At 37.3% G+C, this 19208-nt stretch overlaps 1 protein-coding gene across 2 annotated transcripts in view; it reads left to right on the top strand.

Annotated features, from left to right (window-relative positions):
* Window positions 1-19208, top strand: part of DIAPH2 (diaphanous related formin 2) — a 997375-nt gene that overhangs the window by 801701 nt on the left and 176466 nt on the right. For both annotated transcript variants that reach the window (XM_077145442.1, XM_077145441.1), the window contains one exon: window positions 5358-5453. In XM_077145442.1, coding sequence (XP_077001557.1) covers window positions 5358-5453 — 96 coding nt within the window. The remainder of the gene's footprint in view (window positions 1-5357; window positions 5454-19208) is intronic.

Raw genomic sequence — 19208 nt, 5'->3', positions numbered from 1 at the left:
TCAGCTCTTTTGAAAGTTATTATGGGGAGCAAATACAAAAGTAATGTTGTGCTGAAAACCCTATATCTTTTTAAATACATCTGTGATGTTTACAAAGATCTGGGCTTTTTTTTTCTTTTTTTTTTTTAACAGATCCATCTAGCACATGCATTTTTAATACCTCAGAGGGTGAAAATTGTTTCTTAGGGAGGGACAGAGGAAAATCTTGGATATTATAGTTTGTGGCCCACCAGTGGATACAGTTCGTAAGCAGATATGCAATATATCTGTGGTATTAACTTTTGTTGTTAATACCATTAAAATAATGAAAAAATAGATTGAGAAACATTTATCTAGCATAATAATATTTCGTAGTGTAATTAGTAGTATTTTGTAGTGTTGTTAGGTGGCAACAACTAACCTAAGCAAAGGAATGGATTTTTAAGTCCACACAATTTTATGACATATTTGGTTTCATCCATCCTTTTTGTCTATATACAATATGAGTATTAAAGTATTTTAATGAAATAGCATTTATTCTAGGTTGCTAGCTGCTGGAATGTGACAAACCAGAAACAGAATGGCTTTTAAAAGGTGAAATTTATTAAATTGCAAGTTTACAGTTCTAAGACCATGAGAATGTTCCAGTTAAAGCAAGTCTATACAAATGTCCAAATTAAGGAACCAACAAGAGGTTACATTCACTCAAGAAAAGCCAATGAATTTCAGGGTTTCTCTCTCAGCTGGAAAAGCACAGGGTGAGCATGGCGATGTCTGCTAGCTTTTTCTCCAGGCTTCCTGTTTCATGAAGCTCCCTCGGGGGCATTTTCCTTCTTCATCTCCAAAGGTCTCTGGATGTGTGGGCTCTTATGCTTCTCGTGGCTCTATTGCTCTCAAACTTTTTTCCAAAAATGTTTCCTCTTTTAAAGGATTCCAGTTAACTAATGAAGACTCACCTAGAATGAGTGGAGTCACATCTCCCTCTGATCAAAGGTTAATACCCAAATTGAGTGTGTCACATCTCTGTGGAGATAATCTAATCAAGTTCCAACATATAGTGCTGAATAGGGTTTAAAAGAAAAGACTGCCCCTACAAGCTGGATCAGGATTAAAACATGGCTTTTCTAGGGCATATAATCCTTTCAAACCAGCACAACATTCATAATATTATTATGTTTTTCATGTTTGCCAATTATTTATGTAAAACCATAAATACATGCTGTTTTGTATGTTCTTTTCACTTATGTACATATTTTTATTTTTCTACATAATCTTTATAATTGCTATTTTTATAAGGGTGCATGAAATTCTGTTGTGCTATTCTCTCCTTTTTCTACTCCTATGTCTCTAACAATTCCTTTCCTGATTGCCTATTAAAAGTTGGGGTCCTGGGGTGGGCCACGGTGGCTCAGCGGGCAAAGTGCTTGCCTGCTATGCCGGAGGACCTCGGTTCGATTCCCGGCCCCAGCCCATGTAACAAAAACGGAGAAACAGAATACAATAAAACAAGAAAATGTTTAAAAATGTTTCCCTTTCTTCCTTCCTTCCTTCCTTCTATCCTTCCTTCCTTCTCTCTGTCTTTCCTTTAAAAAAAAAAAAAAAAAAAAAAAAGTTGGGGTCCTATGAAATTTCATCCTGGCCTCCCACCTCTTCTCATACAATGTACCAGGGCAATCTCATCCATCTTCTGATGACACCCAAATCTTTAGCTCCAACCGAAGGTTCACTTCTGGGTTCCAGACCCCTATTTCCAATGTCTTACTATATATCTCTACTTTAGTATTTATTAAATACTCCTCAGTTATCTCAATCATATCAAATTTTCTCCAACTTGTTCTTTCTGTTTCTCCCTGGTCATCTGAATTCATTTTCTCCCTTTTAATATCACCCTCCCCACCATGTCCTATTAATTGTATTTATGCCTACAAAATAGCTGTCCTTTCCATTCACTCTTTCCATTCATCTTAATTCAGGTCTTTTTCTCTTACTTAGATAATAACAGTACACTCTTAAAAATTTCCCTGTCTTCAGTCTTGTTTCCTTTGAGTTATCTCCCACAATGCTGTCTGAGGTCTTTCTAAAGCATAAATCTAATCAGGGCTCTTCCCATTGCATATAGCTGTGTTGCCTAATAACTGTAGCTCTAAACCACATGAGGCTATTGAGCACTTGAAATGTGGCTAATCTGAATTGAGATGTGCCAGAGTGTAAAATACGCACTAAAATTTGAAAACTTAGTCTGGAGAAAAGAATGTAAAACATCTCATTAATATTTTGTGTATATTGGGTTAAATAAAATATTTATTTAATATATTAAAATTAACTTCACCCATTTCTTTTTCCTTTTTTAATATGGCTAGTAGAAACTTTAAAACTATGTATGTGATTCACATTTATTGCCATATTGTATATCTATTAGACAGTGCTGGTTTATAGAATAGTGCTCAACCTCATTGCAACAATTTATGATCCTTCATCATCTGACCAGTATATGCCCAGTTCATTTCACTTCCACCAGCTGTCATATCGAAAGGATTGGTCTTGGTGTCAGATTTGATCAAGGTTCATACCTAGGCCCCTGCACACCAGCTATGTGATCTGGAGCAAGATGCCTAGATGTTTTAAGTTTCAGTATCCCCAGCTAAACAACCGAGATAATACCTATATCAAAGAGTCGAAAGGATTAAAAGTTACAACAAATATAAAAGACCTACTGCACATAAATTTAATTCTCCCTGATCAGGTGCTGGTTAAGATGTGCCTACAGTCTAAAAGGTGCACAATACCCTTCCTCTATTTAATCACTGGGGTTCCACTTTCCTTTTGTTTTTCCTACTTTCATCAAATATTAGACTTGAGAACCTCTGTTTCTCTTTATTGTTTCATTCACTGTCCTGTCCTAGAGAGTTCATTTTTTAAGTGCAATTTTATTGAGATATATTTACACACCATACAAACTATCTGAAGTATACAATTATTGGCTCATAGTATAATCACATAGTTGTACATACAACTCCATGATCAAAAAAAAAAAAAGAAAAGCCAAATTCTTCCATACCCCTTGCCTCCTTATTATTGACCCACAGTATTGGTGTGATACATTTGACAGTTGATGAAAGTATATTAAAATACTACTGTTAACTATAGTCCATAGTTTGCAATGGGTACATTTTCCCCAATATATCCCTCTATTATTTTGTTTTATATTTTTGTTGACAAATCTTCACACACGGTTCATAATGGTATACAATCAATGGCTCACAGTATCATCACATAATTGTGTATTCAACCCCTATGATCATTTTTAGAACATTTGTGTCACTCCAGAAAAAGAAATAAAAAGAAAAAACTCATACATCCCATAACCCCTTACCCCTCCCTCTCATTGACCAATAATATTTCAATCTACCCCTATTATTTTACCCCTTATCCCCCCTATTATTTATTTATTTATTTTTATTTATTTATTTTTTTGCATGGGCAGGCACTGGAAATCGAACCTGGGTCTCCAGCACAGCAGGCAAGAACGCTACCTGCTGAGCCACTGTGGCCAGCCCTATTTATTTACTTTTTATCCATATTTTTTTTTACCCATCTGTCCATACCCTGGATAAAAGGAGCATCAGACATAAGGTTTTCACAATCACACAGCACATTGTGAAAGCTATATTGATACACAGTCATCTTCAAGAATCAAGGCTACTAGAACACAGTTCAACAGTTTCAGGTACTTCCCTCCAACCACTCCATAATACTATAAACCAAAACAGGATATCTATATAATGCATAAGAATAACCTCCAGCATAACCTCTCAATGCTGTTTGAAATCTCTCAGCCACTGAAACTTTATTTTGCTCATTTCTCTCTTCCCCCTTTTAGTCAAGAAGGTTTTCTCAATCCTATGATGCCAGATGCCGGCGAATCCCTGGAATTCTGTCCTACACTGCCAGGGAGATTTTCACCCCTGGGAGTTATATCCCACATAGGGAGGGAGGGCAGTGTGTTAACTCACCTGCCGAGTTGGCTTAGAGAGAGAGGCCGCATCTGAGCAACAAAAGAGGTTCTCTGGAGGTGACTCTTAGGCATAATTATCAGTAGGCTTAGCCTGGTCTTTGCAGAAGTAAGTTTCATAGAGTTGAACCCCAAGATTGAGGGCTCAGCCTATTGATTTGGTTGTCCTTACTACTTGTGAGTATATCAGGAATTCTTCATTTGGGCAAGTTGAATATTTCCTCCTTTCTCCCCAGTCCCCCAAGTAAACTTTGCAAATACTTCTTTATTTACTGCCCAAATTATTCTGGGATATACTGGGCCATCACACTAACCTGGGCAAACCAACAAGATCTCATGTCCTATTCAAGATCTCTTATACTTATAGTGTTCAACTAAACTGACCATGCAAGTTAAATTAGGTAATGAGCTACCAAAAATATCAATTTTGTACCAAATAAACATCTCTTCTTTGGTCTCACACAAAAGTTGAAGTTTTAAAATATGGGCCATATCATCTTTTACCCTGTATTGTGATCTACCTCAGTCCTATCCAGACCAGCTGCATTTGTACTTCTAGTTGAAGTCTGACAAATCTTAAAAGTGTTTTTGATGGCCAGAGTTGTCAATGATAAGAATAGGGTGAAATATTTTAAATATATTTCTGTTAGAAATCTCTATGAATATCTTTTGAGTCCCCACTCCTGTATTCTCAACAGTTCTTTCCCACAGACAAAATTTTGAAACCCAACAACATTCTAAAAGAATTAATGAGACTCTGAAGCTTCTTGCTAATGTCTCTCAAGTGTAAGATGTGGCCTCTGAAATGATGCGGTCACCTTTTCTTTATATAGTATCAGAATTTTGAAATGGGTAAAGGATATGGATTGAGTAGGAATGTATGCAAATGTGAACTGCAAATAGTGTCTTTTGAAATAGTAGATGGTGATTGAATGCTGAAGGTATAAATACAATCAGTATTTAACCTTGTGTAACTCTGCTTCATCAAATCATGCCCTGCACATTGATTGCATTAAGCCAGGTCATTGGTTTCTTGATTAGGAATGTTTTATAAGAAATTTAACTGGAAGGCAGCAGTAGCTGATCAGCCCCTGCTGATTTGCATACTGAGTGTGTCATCAATAATACAAAAAGACAAGGTCTTAAATTGAAAGAACAGTGGGATTGGCATGAATTTTGCTTAATGGTGTTGTAATAAGCAAAGTAGTCTGTGATACCAGAAATTGACAGCATCCATTATGTTAGAACAGATATATTTCTTTAATTTAGGGGTATTATGTAAATCTGACAGTACTTTTTCCCTTTATTTTCCTGTAGTTTAACTTTAATTGCTCCAAGATTAATTCAGATTTTTCCCTTCCTACAGAGGGTGATGAGACTGGCGTAATGGATAATCTTCTAGAAGCTCTACAATCAGGTGCAGCATTCCGAGACCGTAGAAAGCGGATTCCAAGGAATCCAGGTAAAATCCATTCCAGGTCACAAAGTATTATAAAATATGAATGTTGAAGTCCAAGAACCAAGTAAAATAAAAGGAAATAAGTATACTTTCCCATGAAGACTTTTTGAACAGTTGATCTCAGTTCATGTGTGAAATCTCAGCAGGTTTCTCCATTATGTGATCACAAGTTTTAACTTGGCAAATGTATCTTCAAATAACTGTACACTTCAGGGAAAAAAATAATCTCTGAAACAAGGACTCCCACTGTGTTCTATATTAAATATTTTAATTGTTATTTCGTGACCATGTGGTTTGGGTAGATAGTTCTTTAAAGCCATAAGTGTAATTAAATCATTAAAAGTAATTGGTCCCTGCCATGCCAGAGACCAGTTCGATTCCAGGTGCCTGCTCATGTAAAAAAAAAAAAAGTAATTGACCCTAAGGATAGCACATCAGCTTTTTACAGGTAAGATACTTATTTCTAGAGCCATTTTCGTTTTGCAATACACTCCATTATCCATGTTAATAAAAAGACGAAAGGCATATATAATCTAAAATAACAAAAAATCCCAAAGCATTAGAACAATTTTTGCATGTATAATTTGATTAGATAGAGCTACACTATGAAACTTGAAGTCAGGGGAAGAAAAAGGTAAAAGAAAGAAAACAATCTCCCTCACTCAAGTGGAACAAGAAAGTTGTTCACCTTCCCTGTTTGTACTATATGGCTGAGGTAAATAATATCTTCTCTCAGTATAATCTAAGTAGGCTGACTATCCACCTCCTTCAAGTAAGTTTTTATATTCCTAGTTCATATCTTAATTCAAATTGAGGAAGACATTAGATGTGTTGATTTTTTGTTTTGTTTCGTATGCTTGGGTTTTTTTTTTCTTTTTTCTCATTAGGTGTGTTGATTTTTAAAGGTCTCTTTATGGGTTGTAAAGTTACATGGAAAAGTAAATGAAAGAAGGAAAATGAATAGTAAATATGTACTCTACTTAATTTAGGTTAATAAGATTTGCCATGATAATTAACAATTCAAAAAATACACTGTACTTGGATTGGAAGCTATAACATGTCATTAGAATAGAAATTAGCTCTCAAAGCCATTGTACTCCAAGAAACCAGTGAATAAAATGGAGCCAACTGAAGGGTTGGCCATGAAAACTCTTGTGTGACAGGAGGAAGTATAAGCTATATTCACTTGTTTCATGTTTTGGTGAATTCTGATGTGTAATTATAAACATTCCAACCCTGATATCCATGAACAATCCCTGAGAGATTAACCTCAGGGTCTAACTGTTAAGATATAGCTGAGGGGACAAAGGAGAAGTGTTTTGCTTGGAGTTTAAGACTGTTTTATGTATTTGAAGAAATTGAAGATGGTCTTCAATTAAGGAAATTAAAAACCTTCACTGCTCCTTCTTGCATTTTCAGAACAATAGAGAAAGGCAGACAGTAATAATTTTTATATCAATTCGATTTTCTGTTAAGTAACTAATAAGTAAAAGCATGTTATCAAGTTACCATAAAAGAACTGCTATAATCTTTCTGGGCTGTTTATTTTTAAAACACATCTGCTAAGACCCCTGTCTGATTAGTCTCATACCTCACACTGACTCTAGAAAGCTCTACAGGGAGAGGAGAGATCCTTCCATGGGGTTTCTGTGAGTTTGGGACTCAAGGGAATACAATGCTGCCAACTGTGAAATACCAAGAATATATTCACAAACTTCATATTTTTATAGTCCTAATTCCAGGTAATCTAAATTGGGGTCTCCTTTGGTTTGTAATTGATGCCTCCAAGAACACATGAGGTTATAAATATCAGCTAATTTAGTTCTTGGCAGTCATTCCAGGTGGCAGCAATCAAAACAAATATCCAGAGGTAAAAAGAAACTAGAAGTCAGACAATGAGCAATGGTTGGTAAACGATCTTGGACATGAGTAGATGTTCTTGAAATGAGGAAGAAGGAAGAAAGCCTCAGAGTTTACAAGTCTGCCAAAACCATTCCTGTCTACTTACCTTTTTCTAGAGCCACATAACTGATGACTCTTCACAGATTTCCTCTTTGTCTCTGCCTTTCCTAGCTAGATAATCGTTTCCTGCTGGTCTTTTGTTTTCACTTTCTTAGGCACCTTATATTATTCCTTTCCACAGTCTCTTTATCTTTCTATCATTACGCTTTCCCTATTCACGACTGGTATCTTTGTCCCTTTCTAATAATCTCAACTCTCTTCAAAGTGAGATAAAAGCAGAAAAAAGAAATTATAAAGAAGTCTAGTTTCCCTGAGTAAGATAAAGTAGGAGGAAGTAGCCCAGAATTTTGAATCAGAGTTTTGACCACAAATAGCAAAGATGTACTGCTTTGCTTGCAATCACCATTATCATTGATTAGGGATAGAAATTACAGTATGGGGGTGGGCCGCGGTGGCTCAGCGGGCAAAGTGCTTGCCTGCTATGCCGGAGGACCTCGGTTCGATTCCCGGCCCCAGCCCATGTAACAAAAACGGAGAAACAGAATACAATAAAACAAGAAAATGTTTAAAAATGTTTCCCTTTCTTCCTTCCTTCCTTCCTTCTATCCTTCCTTCCTTCTCTCTGTCTTTCCTTTAAAAAAAAAAAAAAAAATTACAGTATGTAAAATAAGGAGCTATACAATTGTGTTTATAATTACACCATTTTCAATATGTTTTAAAAATACTTTTTAAAAACAAAATTAGATAGTAGTCTTTATTCTTCATTAGAAAGTCAAAATGTTAATGAATGATATGATGAGTTGCCTAAATTACAGATCTTTCACTCTGAGCCTGTGCCTTCTCCTCAAGAGCCACTATATCAGGAAACTCAGAAGTATTCCCATTTGTTCATTCACCTGAGAATGCCATCTCAATTTAGGGCACCAAAGGACATTTCATGGATGGCTATCATATCAGGAGCAATATTCAAAATATTAATAACTGATCTAGCCCAGGCTCCAACCAGTCCGAACAGACACAGGTAATAAATAAACAGTAAGGGTATATTGGTGCATACTGGCTGAATCTTAACCCAGATCACAGGTTTTGCTGATGTCAAACTCAGGTAAGGTAATCAGCCCTTAATTATCCATTTAATTAATCATAAATCTGTTCTGTGAAAGATACTATGCTAGATATGATGATGATGCAGAAACAATTTTTAGATTGTCATATTTAGAAGATGCTTGTGCTAGTAAGAAAGATTTTAAGGTACAGAAAGAACTGCAGAATAAAGCATAAGATAATAGTTACTATACAAGAGGTGTTAATAACATTTTGTGGGAGTTCAGATGAGGGATCTCTCACACCTAATAGGAAGTAGCAGAAGAAGAATCATGGAAGAAAAGACTTTGAAGGATGAGTAACTCTTTCATTAGTGGGAGTTGAAGGTAGGGATAGTGGCATTTTAGTGGAATAAAATGTCATTAAGAAAAACAGCAAAAAAAGTACAAAGCAGTTTTGGGGGATCCAAATAGTACAGTTAATAAGAAAATAGGATTTATAAGTTGGATATGTATGGAGATAATTCTGGAAAGGTAGGTTGGTGCCACATTGTGTAGTGCTTTAATGAGAGACAAAGGATTTAGCATGTAATTATCTAGGCAATTAGGATCTGTTGAAAGTTTTTAAGCATTGGTGGGTGTGGGGTATGATATTTCATGACAAAATGGTTGAGTTGGTTAGAATTCTTCTGATTATAGTCTGAAAATGGAAGAAATTTTTAGAGGGATTATGAAGAGAAAAGAGAGCCAATGATGGAACCTTGAAAATGCTTACATTTAGAAGCTAACAGTAGAACTAGCCAAGAAGATAGACAAGGAGAAGTCTAACAGGAGGAGAATGAAGACATTATCATCCTAGAAGCAAAAAAAGAGAGAACTAGGATAAAGACCAATGAATTTGCCAGTTGGGAGCTCTCCAGTGACCTTTTCAGATAATCCTTTCAGTATTGTGATGTGCATAAACTAAGCAGTGAGTAGATGGTGAAGTTATAGGGAGAGAGTATTCATTCAACAGTTGGGCACTTTTATTGAATGCCTTCTCAGTGTCAAATACTGAGTTAAGTACTAGAGATGCAGAAACAAATAGGATACTACCTCAAGGAGCTCATGTCCATTCATGGGAAAGCATGAATATAAGATGTGATAAAATTACTCTGCAAAGTTTAAAGATAGGAATAGTGTGATTGGGCAGTGCAGGAGTTACAGTAACTACTGCCATCCCCTTACCTCTCTCCTTTGTGTCCCTAAAGTACAGACTGATCATGCCCTAAGTTTGGTGGGTACAAGGAACATCTTAGTTTCCTTTAACAACTTCTTATGGATCTATCATCTATGAATTTTGCTAACTTTCTTGACCCTCTTTACATGTATTTGCAGCCTTTACTACCAGTTAAGGTAATGTGTCATATGTTTATAATCCACATTTAGAGAATTGCCAATCAATATTCCTGACTTTGTCATTATAAGATCAAAGATAAGCTTTGGAGAAAAAAGAAACACGGAGAAAAACCTCTTGGGAGTAAAAACCACACTTTAAAAAATAAGCAACTCCACATCTGTCTTATTACTGAACAGATATAGGTGTTTAGAACTTGCTTCTCTTCCCTCAACCAACCCAACCTCTATATTTTTTGCCCACTGTAAGTAAATATAAAAGAGTTTCTTAGTGATAGATGTATCTCTAACTTAGCTACTTCGGCTATAACTAGATTTTGATATATAGTTGTAGACATTAAAATATATATACAAGAAAAATATATATATATACAAGAGAAGCATAATGAAGAAATAAAGCCAGGAAGCAGAATAAATGTATTTCGGGTTTAAGAACCACACAGGGCAACCAAGTAAACTACATTTGAAAAAACAGAGAGAACTCAAGAGACACATGATCCTAGTTTTATGTATCAGCAAAATACCCGTATAAATGAGAAGTTATAATTTACCATTTAAGAATAGAGAAGGAACAAAAACAATGACATTCAACAGAGGAGAAAATAATTATTAGGGAAAATATCTTCACAGCAAAGCAAAACCTACATTTTTCCAGGCCTCTCCAACTCACATAAATAACAAAACCCAAATTTGGCTGGCTTTTGTCTCCACATACACGTGCAGGATCTCAGCTGCATATAAGGGATCTGTGAAGCATTTCTGAAGGTTCTCAGGGGATACTGCACAAATAAGAACACATACCCACTCTTCCCTTACCTTTACCTGTAATATGCATTTTTATGCCTGCTGTTTCCTATAGCAGCCAAGATATGCCAGAGCTTGACAGCAGCAGCCAGTGACAGTGGGGGGGAATGCCTCCCTCCTTTTTTAGTGCAGCACTCCACCAGAGTACCAGGCAATACTCCTTATGTCTCAAAACCTTACAGACAATTTTTAGAGAAACAGTTTTCCATTTTAAATTACCACACTCCTGATCTCCATAGGATTTGGCCCCATAAGACAAGGCCCAAAGACAAGTCCATGACAGGTTTGATGCGGTTTTGCATTTGTTTTTACTTTATTATTACTAGGTCAAACTGGTCGTTCACTCCAAGCTATTGACTTTGATCTCCCTTAGGATGAGTCCTTTCCCATGAAACTACTCAGTCTCTCACTCTGACAGGCTTCTGCTGGGCCTACCTCAGACATGTCTGAAGCACAATCTAGGTTTAACTTGGACCCCTACAATAACAACTAAATTTTCAGGACACATTGAACTATAATTGAAAATGACATTTTAAAAATTAAATGATGTGGAGGGGTGGGCCATGGTGGCTCAACAGGCAGAGTTCTCGCCTGCTATGCCAGAGACCCGGTTCAATTCCTGGTGCCTGCCCATGCGAAAAAAAAAAAAAATTAAATGATGTGGAGAAAAGTGGTGTTGTCTTTCTCTACACACCATAATTATGAAGCACACTCCATATATTTTTCTTGGGCAAGAGTTACAGGCTGAAGAAAAAAGTTTTTAAATTTTAGAATAGCAGTTTCTAAACCTACATAATTGTCTCACTTTCTGCAAAATTTAGACTGATTCATTTAGTTGTTTTATTATTATTTTCAATGCTCTCCTTTTATAGGGCCTTCATTTGTTCTCATCTTCAAAGCAGATCGTATGTAAGGATGACTAAAGGATTTATTTTCTTAGAATAATACCATAGGATCATTCAGATGAAATGTATTAAACTGTATAACCATATAATCCATCGTAAATAAAAAATCAATGTTTCACAATATAATCACATAGTTATCCACACACCACCACAATTTACGTGAGGACATTTCCATTTTGCCTACAAAGAAAGAGAAAGAGGAAGAAAAAGATAAAGAATAAAAAATAAAATAAAATAAAAAGTAGAAACACCACCACCAACACCAAGAATACCATACTCATCCCTTATATCTCCCTCTTACTGATATTTAGCTTTGGTATATTGCCTTTTTGACATTAACTGGAAGCATATTACAACGTTACTGTTAACTATAAACCCTAGTTTGCATTGATTGTATTTTTCAATGTACCATCCCATTTTCAGCACATTGTATGCCAGTTTGAATCTGTTTTATACCCCATAAAAGCCAAGTTCTTTAATCCTCATTCAGTATTGCTAGGTGGGAACTTTTTTATTTTTTCCATAGAGATGTGACCCACCCAGTTGTGGGTGGTAACTTTTGATTAGATGATGTGGTAGTTAGATTCAGTTATCAACTTGGCCAGGTGAAGGCACCTAGTTCTGTTGCTGTGGACATGAGCCAATGGTACGTGAACTTCATCTGTTGCTGATTGCATCTGCAGTCAGCTAGGAGGTGTGCCTGCTCCAGTGAATGATGTTTGACTTAACTGGCTGGTGCTTAAATGAGAGAGAGCCTTCCCACATAAGAAAGAACCTCAGTTAAAAGTTAACTGCCTTTCCTCTGAAGAACTAACGAAATAAATCCCTTTATTAAAAGCCAATCTGTCTCTCGTGTGTTGCATTCTGGCAGCTAACAAACTAGAACAGATGATTTCCATGGAGATGTGTCTCCACCCATTCAAGGTAGGTTTGCACACTGGAGCCCTTTAAGAGGGAACCATTTTGGAAAAAGATCTAGAGCTACCAGAACCGACAGAGCCAACAGAACAGACAGAGCCCTGGAGAAGCTGTTCAAGATTCTTGGAGAGAAAGCTAGCAGACATTGCCGCATGCCTTTCTAGCTGAAAGAGAAACCCTGAATATCATCAGCCTTCTTGAACCAAGGTATTTTTTTTTTGGATGCCTTAATTTGGACATTTTCAAAGCCTTGCCTTAATTTGGACATTTTAACAGCCTTAGAACTGTAACCTTGAAACAAAATAAATTCCCCTTTTTAAAAGCTGTTTCAGTTTTTTTTTTTTTTTTTTTTGCATCCTGGCAGCTTTTCCAAATTAGAGCACCTTGCAATGCTGACATTTATTTGTTCTCCCTTATGTACAAGCATTCTTATATTTATATATTTAATCACATCATTGACCATTCTAGGTTTCACTAAGTTATACAGTTTCAGTCTTTATTCTCTATCTTTCCTCCTGATGTCATGCATGCCCCTTGCCTTCCTCTTTCAGCCATGCTCAAACTCACCTTTGTTCAGTGTACTTACAATATTGTGCTTCCACCAGATAGTATTGTAGTATCCATTTCTGTATCTATACAGTCAATCCTGTTGAACATTTTTACTCCTTCAGCATCAAATGCCCGATCTCTACCTTCTTTCTGTCTCCTGAAAACCTGTGTTCTCAGCTTAACTCTCAAATTTTGCTCATTAATGTTATTTCACATTCATGAAGGCCATACAGTATTTGTCCTTTTGTTTTTGGCTAATTTCACCAACATAATGTCCTCCAGGTTCATCTACATTGTTGCATACTTTATGACCTTATTCTATCTTACCACTGTGTAATATTCCATTGTATATATGGACCACAGTTTGTTTATCCATTCATCTATTGATGGACATTTGGGCTGTTTCCATCTCTTGGCAATCATGAATAATACTGTTATAAATAGCAGGGGGCAAAAATCCATTCTTGTTTCTCCAAATATATACCTAGTAATTGGATTGCAGGATCATATAGCAATTCTATACTTAGCTTCCTGAGGAACTGCCAAACTGCATTCCAGAGTAGTTGCACCATTCTATACTCCCACCAACAATAAATAAGCATGTCTTTTTCTCCATACCTTCTCTAGTACTTGTAATTTTCTGTTTGTTTGTTTGTTTTAATAATGGCCATTCTAGTAGATGTGCAGTAATAACTCATTGTGGTTTGATTTATATATCCCTAATAACCAATGAAATTCAGCATCTTTTCATATGTTTTTGTGCCATTTGTATTTCTTCTTTGAAAAAGTATCTGTCCATATCTTTTGCCTACTTTTTAATTGGGTTGTTTGTCTTTTTGTTTAATATTCTGAATATCAAACACTTATATGATATGCGGTTTCCAAATATTGTCTTCCATTGTGTAAGCTGCTTTTTTATTTTTCTAATAAAGTCCTTTGATGCACAAAAACGTTCAATTTTGAGGAGATCCCATTTATTTCTTCTTTCATTGCTCCTGCTTTGCTGTAAAAACCACCTCCTATGGCAACATCTTTAAGATATTTCCCTATATTTTCTTCTAAAAGTTTTATGTTCTTAGCTTTAATGTTTAGGTCTCTGATACATTGTGAATTTTTTTTTTTTTTTGTATAAGGCGTGAGATAGGGATCCTCTTTCATTCTTTTGGATATGGATATCCAGTTCTCCAAACCCCATTTATTGAAGTGGCTGCTCTATCCCAAATGAGTTGGCTTAAGTGCCATATCAAAGATTAATTGTCCACAGATGAAAGGGTCTATTTCTGAGCACTCAATTCAATTCTACTAGTCAGTTTATCTCTCTATGTGCCAGTGCCATGCTCTTTTGACCACTGCAACTTTGTAGCTGGTTTAAAGTCAGGTAGTGTGAGCCCTCCCACATAATTCCTCTTCAAGATATTTGTAGTTATTTGGGGCAACCTACCTGTGGGAGTTAGACTCAGTTGTCAACTTGGCCAGGTAAAGGCACCTAGTTCTGTTGCTGTGGACATGAGCCAATGGTACCTGAACCTCATCTGTTGTTGAATACATCTGCAGTCGGCTAGGAGGCATGCCTGCTTCAATAAATGATGTTTGATTTAATTGACTGGTGTTTAAATGAGAGAGTTCAACATAGCACATCCCAAGCAGCTCCGCATACCTCATCTCAGCACTCACAGCTCAGCCCAGGCCTTTGGAGATGCAGAAATAAATCACCCCAGGGAAAGTTGTTGGAACCCTGAAGCCTGTAGAGGAGGCCAGCAGAGACCACCCTGTGCCTTCCCATGTAAGAAAGACCCTCAGGTGAAAGTTAGCTGCCTTTTCTCTGAAGAGCTAACAAAATAAATCTCCTTTTATTAAAAGTCAATCCATCTCTGGTGTGTTGCATTCCAGCAGCTAGCAAACTAGAACATGACCCTTCCAAATAAATTTGGTTATTGTTTTTTCTATTTCTGCAAATAAGCTGTTGACATTTTAGTTGGTATTACATTGAATCACTAAATCATTTTGGGTAGAATTGACATCATAACTATGTTTAGTCTTCCAATCCATGAACATGGTATGTCCTTCCATTTATTTAGATCTTCTTTGATTTCTTTTAGTGATTTATTGTGGTTTTCTGTGCATAGGTCTTTGGCAATCTTGATTGAATTTATTCCTAAATATTTCATCATTTTGATTGTTATTATAAATGGAGTTTTTTCCCTTGATTTACTCCTCAGACTGTTCATTACTAGTGTATACAAACACTACTGTTTTGGGTTGGTTGATCTTTGTACTCTGCTACTTTACTGTATTCATTTATTAGTTCTAGTAGCTTTGCTATATATTTTTTGGGATTTTCTATATACAGTATTGTGTCATCTGCAAACGGTGAAAGTTTTACTTCTTCCTTTCCAATTTGGATGACTTTTATCTCTTTTCCTTGCCTAATTGCTTTAGCTAGAATTTCCCACACAATGTTGAATAACAATAATAACAGTGGGCATCCTTGTTTTGTTCCTCTTCTTAGTGGGTAAGCTTTCTCTTATTTTTTCTTTTTTTCAAAGAGAGAAAGAGTTTATTACTAGGTACATAGTGGGAGAGCAGATAGCCTATTGACCCCAAATCTGTCTCCCGAAACTGCAGTAATTCTGATAGTTTTATTAGAGAAAAAGTTGGGCGTGGTTTAGGATATTGAGCACAGTAGCTCCAGATGATGTGATTAGAAGTAATCTGATTATTGAGCATGTGTCAGCCACAGAATGTATATAAGAAAATAGCTGTTTTAGTCTGCCAAAGCTGCCAGAATGCAGCACACCAGAGATGGATTGGCTTTTAATAAAAGGGGATTTATTTAGTTAAAAATTTATAGTTCAGGTTTGATTCCCATTGCCTGCCCATGCAATAAAAAAAAATTATACTTCAGAAGAAAGGCAGCTAATTTTCATCTGAGATTCTCTGTTACATGGAAAGGCACATGGCAGCATCTTCTTGCTTTCTCTCCTGACTTCTGGGTTCCAATGGCTTCCCTAGGGCAATTCCTTTCTGCATTTCTAAATGTCTGGGCTGAGCTGTAAGTGCTGTGATGAGGTATGCTGAGCTGCTTGGGCTGTGCTGCATTAAGCTCTGTTCTGACCTCTCTTATAAGCCTCCAGCTAATTAAATTAAACATCACTCATCACAGAAGGGACATCCCTTAGCTGACTGCAGATGTAATTAGCCATAGATAAATTTCACATGGTACTGATTCAAGTCCACAGCAACAGAACTAGGCACCAACACCTGACCAACTTGACACCTGAATTTAACTTCCACATGTCCATCCCTTGTCAACTTGGCAGCTATGCACATCACCTTAAGCCATGCTTAATAAAATGCATTCACTTCATCACAACATCACAAAAGCTCCAAATCATTTTGGTAGCAATACAAATACAATACCAACTCAAAAATAGTGCAAATTCATATCAAAGTTAGCTACAAACATGGTCCGTTCTAAGGTAAAAATTCTCTTCTGTCTCCGGACCTATGAATTAAAATAAGTTATCTGCTGCCAATATACATAGGAGAGACAGTTATAGGATACATGTCATTACCATAGAGAGAAATCGAAAGGAACACAGGGGTCACTGGACCCAAACAGTTCTGAAAACCTGCAGGGTAAACTCCATTGGATATCAAAGTCTGAAAGTCATTTATCTCAGGGTTTAGTAGGCAGCAGTCCCACACTTTTCAAGGGCCTACACAATGGCTTTGCTCTCTCCAAACAATTGGGAACTTGCAATCTTGGGGGACATTGGGAAGACCACCCTTTTCTTGGATCCACCCTCTCCAGGCCTTGGGGCAGCACCCAAGATTTCTGCCATCTCTGGGGCACAAGCTGAACCCTGCCAGAACAATGGGGTGGCAGCCAGGCTCACCCCAATCCCCAGTTTATGCGCTCCAGCCTCTCCAATGCCTGGGGTGACACAAGTCTTCTTGAGCAATGAAGTTGAAGGCCTGCCCTCTGCTCCTGTGGCAAACTCACCCTCTCGACATACGCAGTTGGTTGTCCTAGTTTGCTAGCTTCCAGGATGCAACAGAAATGGAATGGCTTTTAAAAGGGGAAGTTAATAAGTTGTTAGTTTTACAGTTCTGAGGCCAAGAAAATGTCCTAGTTAAACCCAGTCTACAGAAATGTCCAATCAAAGGCATCCAGGGTTCAAGAACGCTGATGAAGTTCAGGGTTTCCCTCCCAAGTGAGAAGGCACATGGTGAACACAGTCACTCTCATGATCATGTTGGTTGCATCCACAGCTGATTGCATTTGTAATTAGCCAAAGGGGAGTGTCTTCTATAATGAGTGATGCTTAATCTAATCACTGGAAGCCTTTTGAGAAGGATTTACAGACAATCTTCCTGTTTCGGCAGTGAAGCTGATGACTCTGATGGAGGGTCTGGACAAACTCCACAAGAGATGCTCACTGGCCAAAACTGGAAGAGAGCCTATCTCTTCCTCAGCTTCACATCCTGCCCTACAGATTTTGGGCTCTATGTTCAGATAGTTATGTGAGGCACTTTTATAAATTTTATATCTACAAATATTTCCTGATGATTCTGTTTCTCTAGAGAACCCTAGTTAATACAGCTTGATACCAGGAGTGGTTCTTAAGAAACAGAATCTTAAAATGGGTTTTTACGATTGGTTTTCTACGCTGACTGGACTCAAAGGCACTGAGGATTCTAATTCCCATAATCAGAATGATACTGCCAGTCCATACGGTGAGTTGGCAAAAGAGATAGTCAAAATATTACTATTTGATTCTTCTAATGCTTCACTCGTATGAAGCCAGTCTCTGGGGGATAATGCTTTTGACACCTTTACGGAGTTTTGTGGACATAGGAAGTATAGAGATGTTGGCTGGTTGTTGTTAGATACACTGTACATTGATGAGTGAAAGGTTGGGCATAAGACTTCAAATGAGAAGCTTACACACCTTCTGACAGATATAAACGTTTCTATGAGTGTCCTGAAGGAAAATCTTATTTCCTATAGCCATAGACTTGATATCTCTGAAAATCAGACTCAGAATCTTATTGTTAGAGTAGCAACTTTACAACATAAACTAAAATCTCAATCTTGCATGGTGTCTGCTGTTAAAGTGAAGGCATTAATTGGAAAGGAGTGGGACCTTGGAAAATGGGATAATGCCATATGAATTGATAGTGATGTCAGTGGAGAGGTTGAAACCCTAGGTCATGCTGAGTCTTCTCTAGATAGCCCTGTCATAGTCTGCCTTGAGGACATAGTCGCCCCACCTCCACCCTGTCCTGAGAAGTTGGCCACCCAACCTCCACCTGAAAGGATTAGCCCTAGAGTGATTGATCTTGTTTCACAAGATGAAACTGCAAATGAATGCCCTGAAGCAAATGGCTTGGAAGATACTTCTAATTCCTTTTAGGACCTACCCCACCACCCCTCATTTCTTCCAGACCTATAACTAAAGTCCCAACAGTCCCCAGAAGGTGAGGTACAAAGTATCACCCATGAGGAGGTACATTACACTCCAAAAGAATTGTGTGAGTTTTCCAATTTATATAGACAAAAATCAGGGGAATATGTGTGGCAATGGATTTTAAGGGTGTTGGATAATGATGGGAGGAATATAAATCTGGATCAGGCTGAATTTATTGATATGGGCCCACTAAGCAGAGATTCTGCATTCAATGTTATAGCTCGACGGATTAGCAAAGGCATTAACAGTTTGTTTGGATGGTTGACTGAAACATGTATCAAAAGCTGGCTGACATTACTTGACACTGAAATGCCAGAACTACCCTCGTATAATGGAGATGAGGGGATCCAGAGGCTTAGAGAGATTGGAATGTTAGAGTGGATTTATCATGCAAAGCCTGCTCTTACACCCTAGGAATGTCCAGAGAATGCACCTTTTACCTGAACTATGAGAAATAAATTTGTGAGACTAGCTCTATCATCCCTGAAGAGCTCTGTAGTTGCTCTTCTCTGTAGGTCAGATATTACTGTGGGAACTGCTGCCACTTAGCTAGAATCCTTAAACACAATGGGGATGACTGGATCCCAAGTTGGCAAAAGCCAGGTGGCAGCACTTAATTGCCAAAGACAAGGTGGACGTGGTGACCATAACAGAGAGCAGACTCAAAGCAGGAGTCAAAATAATATGACACGCAGAGACTTGTGGCAC

Source organism: Tamandua tetradactyla, chromosome X (assembly GCF_023851605.1).
Source record: "Tamandua tetradactyla isolate mTamTet1 chromosome X, mTamTet1.pri, whole genome shotgun sequence".
NCBI classification, from domain to species: Eukaryota; Metazoa; Chordata; class Mammalia; order Pilosa; family Myrmecophagidae; genus Tamandua; species Tamandua tetradactyla.
Note: the sequence above shows the minus strand (reverse complement) of the source record. Positions and strands in the feature narration are given on the sequence as shown.